This window comes from Propithecus coquereli, unplaced genomic scaffold, assembly GCF_000956105.1.
Source record: "Propithecus coquereli isolate 6110/MARCELLA unplaced genomic scaffold, Pcoq_1.0 Scaffold449, whole genome shotgun sequence".
In the NCBI taxonomy this organism is placed as follows: Eukaryota; Metazoa; Chordata; class Mammalia; order Primates; family Indriidae; genus Propithecus; species Propithecus coquereli.
The window spans coordinates 996,363-1,001,176 of NW_012150274.1; the positions used below are offsets into that span (position 1 = coordinate 996,363).

Sequence of the window (4,814 nt, forward strand, 5' to 3'; positions counted from 1 at the left end):
GCCGGCTTTGGCCCCGCCCCTCCACCCAGACTGGCCCCGCCCAGCTCCCGGAGCCCATCCCTGGTCGCTGCTGCAGGTGGTGGAAAAGGCATACCCCGAGGAACCCGTGGGCGTGGTGTGCCAGGTGGACGGCGTCCCCCAGGTGGTGGAGTACAGCGAGATCAGCCCTGAGACCGCGCGGCTGCGAGCCTCTGACGGGGGCCTGCTCTACAACGCAGGCAACATCTGCAACCACTTCTTCACCCGAGGCTTCCTCCAGATGGTCACCAGGTGTGCGGCAGCAGGTGGCCTGCGCCAGCCAGCGACCAGCGGGGCCAGACTGGGCTGAGGGCCCTGGGCCACTGCAGCAACCGGAGTCTGGCCTCAGCTGTCCGGGCCGTGGTCAGGAGCAGCTGACGGGTTGGGACGCAGAACGGTTCTTGCATTTAAACAAACAGAGGCGCTGGAGATCCGACATGAGCGGTGCTCTCGCGGCAGCTGCTGTGAGGCTCTGTGGTCAAATCTCCCTTCTCCTCCTGTGCGACTGCCGCGTTGCCCATGGCTTGCCAGCTTCTGTCCGCCTGGGCAGGACGTGGCTGATGGTGCCTGGCCCTGGGCGTTGGGGTGCAGGGAGAGACCCGTGCCCTCCCCGGAGGTCCCGCTCGGCTTCCACTGCTGCTGTTCCCTGTGTGTCCGTCTGCCTGCCTGTCCCCCCAGCCAGGTGTGCCCAGAGGTGGGGACAAGGCTCCCAGAGATGTGCTGTCTGAACTGTACCTTTCCTCCCCTGTGCCTGCCTGTCCCCAGGAAATGTGAGCCGTTGCTGAAGCCACACGTGGCTGTGAAGAAGGTCCCCTACGTGGATGAGGAGGGAAATCTGGTAAAGCCGCTAAAACCGAACGGGATAAAGATGGAGAAGTTTGTGTTCGATGTGTTCCAGTTTGCTAAGTTAGTGGCGGACGCCATTTACTTCTTCCTCTCCTCCCTCCCTGTTGGTGGTGGGTTCCGAGGCCCAGCCAGGCAGGGCAGTGGAGGCTCAGAGAGGAGCCCGGGGCACGGCAGGCAGGTCTGGGAGAAGGCCAGGGTGCTCTTGCCCCTGAGGGGAAGCAGCCCGAGGGGTGGGGGCACAGGGAACATCAGGGGCAGTGGAAGTCCTTGGGGGGGACAGTGGTCCCACCACCTGGGCCCTCCCTTGCCCCTCACCCAGGGTTAGGGGTGTTTCCAGGCTGGGTTGCTGGGGCAGCTCTTGGGGCACATGGTTCTCATTCTGGGGCCCCAGGGTCTGGGCATTTGGCTGCTGGGAATGGGAGCGTGGACTCGGGCCATCCCCACGATCTCAGGCACAAAGACCCACTCGGTGCCTGTGTGGCTCCTCCCTAGGCCTGCTGCTCACGGGAACAGACCCTCACTTTGTCACTAAACCCACCCAGCCCTCACCTGCCCAGATCAGGGCCTCTGGGCTGGGACATGGGGTGACCAGCTCTTTTCCCTGCCAGAAACTTCGTTGCCTTTGAAGTGCTACGGGAAGAGGAGTTTTCCCCGCTAAAGAACGCTGACCCGGCCAGCAGGGATAGCCCCTGCACCGCCCGGCAGGCCCTGCTTGCCCAGCACTACCGGTGGGCTCTGCAGGCCGGGGCCCGCTTCCTGGACACACATGGGGCGTGGCTCCCCCAGCCGCCCAGGTGAGCGTGGGCCCTGAGGTGCAGCCAGAGGGGAGGGTTGTCCGGGACCCAATCCTCAGCCCCAGGGCCCTCCTGGCTCTGCTCTCATCCAAGCTGAGGAGGGGGCTTCTGCCCGGCACTACGCCAGGTCCACGTGACCATGTGCCCAGCCAGCCCCAGGTTGCATGCTGACCCCTCAAGTTCTGCTCAGGGATCCAGGGGTAGCCAAGGGGCTGAGCCCTCCCCAACTTATTCATAAGCTTTGGAACCAAGCCCCAGGCATGGCTTTCAGAAGACAGCAGGGCAGATTGGCTCTCAGGGCCAGGAAAAAGGATGTTTGGTTTCCATCTCCCTGACTGTCCGCAGCCACCACTGACACCTGCCTGGGCTCTGTGCGGGATGCTGGGGGAGGGGGTGCTTTCTAGTCTAAATCAGGGCCTGTCACAGGAGGACGTTTGCTCAGGGTTTGGGGTGAACAGAGAAAGAGGAGCTCTCTGAGAAGGGGCTACAGGGAGCTTAGCCTGCTGGGCCCCTTCTGTCCGGAGGGGTGCTGGGAGGACCGGGGCAGGTGCCTGGGAGGCGGATGCTGACACTGGACTTCCCTCAGCCCGCCCCTGCATGGAGACCCTCCGGCCATCTGTGAGATATCACCCTTAGTGTCTTACTCTGGAGAGGTGAGAGTCCCCACCCCCATCTGGGGCTTTTCTGGAGTCGGGGCTTGTGTGAATCCAGGGAGCACTGTCTGGGGAGAGGTTGGTGCTTGAGTGGGGAAGACACAGTTCCACCTCAGTTTGTCAACAGGGTAGATGGGTCCTTAAGTTTCAGAGAACTTGTCGGTATGGGGTGGGGTGAAGTGTCCGGAGGCCTTCGCAGGTCCTAGGAGGGGCACGTGGGGGACAACCCAGGCCTGAGCCCAGTGGTAGCCAGTCAGGCTTTTGTGGGAACCTTGCTGAGAGAGACGGAGCCCTTTGCTGCCATCTGACTGGGGGTGGCCCTGTCCCCTGCTCCCCCTGGTTAGGTCAAGCCTGCAGGCCTGAGCTTGTCACAAGGGTCTCATGCTGGCCTGGGGTCTTGGTGGGGTCTTAGGTGGCCCTGGGGTGGGCATCTGGTCCTGGCCCCTGGAAGCCTCCCTGACTCCTGGCAGAGCTGGGATCATACTTGGCTGCTGTGATCTGCCTGTCTCTAGGGTTTGGAAGTGTACCTGCAAGGCCAGCAGTTCCAGTCCCCACTCATCCTGGATGAGGACCAGGCCAAGGTGCTTCAGCCACCAGAGTCCTGACACACTCCCACACGGCCAGCCCCGGCCTGGGGCTCCAGGCACGAAAACAGGCTGCTGTGTGCTTCCAGCCTCAGGACACAGAAACATGCTGGTTTACTCCCCAAGGGTGGGGCCTGTCCTGTCACCCCCGGACATGTGACTGCAGCCTGCTGTGGGGTCCAGCCAGTAGGCAGAGGGACTCGGGACCCTGGAGAATGGGGTGAAAGGAAGCTTCGGGTGGGGCCCAATGGAGGTGTGGTGTCAGCCAGGGAGAGCAGGACAGGATGGCCCTGGGGAAGCCAGCCCTGGCCAGCGTGCAGATCCACCGTATTCCTGGCCGAGGGAGAGAAGGCGCTAGCCATGGCCAAGGTGCCCTTCTGCTCGCTACAGAGAAAAAGTGGAACAAGGTGGACAGGTTCCGTTCCCTGGCTGGGCATATTCAAAGGGGCCACCTTTCCCTGGCAGCTGAACCAGTAACTGGGGTGAGGCGGGGATGTCACAGCCTGGTCCCCCCACAGCAGGGGCCCAACTGTCTGCCACAGAAGTGGCTCTGGGAGAAGCTTGGCCGGGACACTGAGATGGAAGCCAGCACTCCCTGCCTCCCGTTTCTCCCCCAAGCCTCAGCCTCTCAGCCACACCCACGGTCGGCTTCAGGCTATAGACTTATACCTGCTTCTCCCAAGAGCCAGTGGGACCTATACCAGTGGCCTCCTGTGATGGCTGCTGCTTAATCTGGGACTTAACTGAGCCAGGAGCACCACCCCTCACCCGCCTGCCTAAGTTTCTGACAGATCTTGGTGCTCAGGCTCCTCCCAAGCTCCTAGGATGGGGAGGCAGCTTCCATATTTGGTGCCCTGGCCCCTTTCTTGCAGCCGTGCACCGAGGACGAGGCAGGGGAAACCAGCTGGCCTGGTCTCTTCCCATGGTGCTGCTGCTCCAGGGTGCAGTGCCTCTGTTGATTTGCACCTGTGTTCTCATCTGGGAAAGGACAGCAGCACCTACCTGTCCCCACTCACATGAAGAGAGCTATGAAAAGGGGCCTGCTGCTGAATTTTCACCTGCCCCAACCTCTGCAGCCACAAATGGGGAGCCTACACTCATCCCTGTTGTTCCCCCAGAGCAGGGATGTTACCTCGCAGGGTGGGTTCAGGTGCAGCTGATGTGTCCAGTGGCATAGAGTGGACAAGGGCTGCGTCTCTGCATCCTCACAACAAGGACAAGTCCACGCCTTGCTATTATTAGAATCAAAACTCACAGGACTTCTGCCTCCACCCAGGCGCTGCCTGTCACCTTGTTGCAAACCTCAGAAGCAAACCCCTTACTCTTTTGTTAGCTGCTGCACAGACAAGCAGACGTCCTGGGGCAGGAGCGGGTCAGCCGAGTATGAGACAGGGCACAGCTGCCCTTCATGGTCAGGACTGGAAAACTTATGCAGCCTCCTTTCTACACAAGTACAGTCAGCAGGGAAATTCTTGAAACAACTTATTTCAAATAACATTTTCAAATAATTATTCCATCATGTAGAGTTGCAAAAAAAGCTCACAGAGGTCCCAGCTACACTTCATCCACTTTCCCCCAGCGGATGCACCTTCATCACATGCTTATAGGGCGATATGAACCCCAGGAAAGTGACACTGGCACAGCATTTGAAGTCATCACACGTGTAGATTAGCCCACCCACCACAACCCAGATGCACAACCGTTTGTCACCACAAAGACCTCCCTCGTGATACCCCTTGCTAAGCACATACCCCCTCCCCACTATCCCTAACCCCAGGCCACCACTAATGAGACAACCTAGTTTTAAAAGATTGCTGATATCTTGATGTCCTATGGATGGGACATTTCCAATAAACAAGGTGCTTAGGGGAAATGCAAATGCAGTTTTTGATCAGCACGTGGGTGGTGGGAACAGGGAC

General features: G+C 60.1%; 1 protein-coding gene across 1 annotated transcript in view; it reads left to right on the top strand.

Moving 5' to 3' along the window:
- UAP1L1 (UDP-N-acetylglucosamine pyrophosphorylase 1 like 1) overlaps positions 1–4,758 on the top strand; it is a 6,422-nt gene extending 1,664 nt beyond the window's left edge. Inside the window, exons 5-10 of the mRNA XM_012654716.1 lie at positions 77–270; positions 784–924; positions 1,473–1,658; positions 2,245–2,311; positions 2,824–2,892; positions 3,768–4,758. Of these exons, the coding sequence (XP_012510170.1) occupies positions 77–270; positions 784–924; positions 1,473–1,658; positions 2,245–2,311; positions 2,824–2,892; positions 3,768–3,854 (744 nt within the window). The 3' untranslated portion in view covers positions 3,855–4,758. The remainder of the gene's footprint in view (positions 1–76; positions 271–783; positions 925–1,472; positions 1,659–2,244; positions 2,312–2,823; positions 2,893–3,767) is intronic.
- The last annotated feature ends 56 nt before the right edge of the window (positions 4,759–4,814 follow it).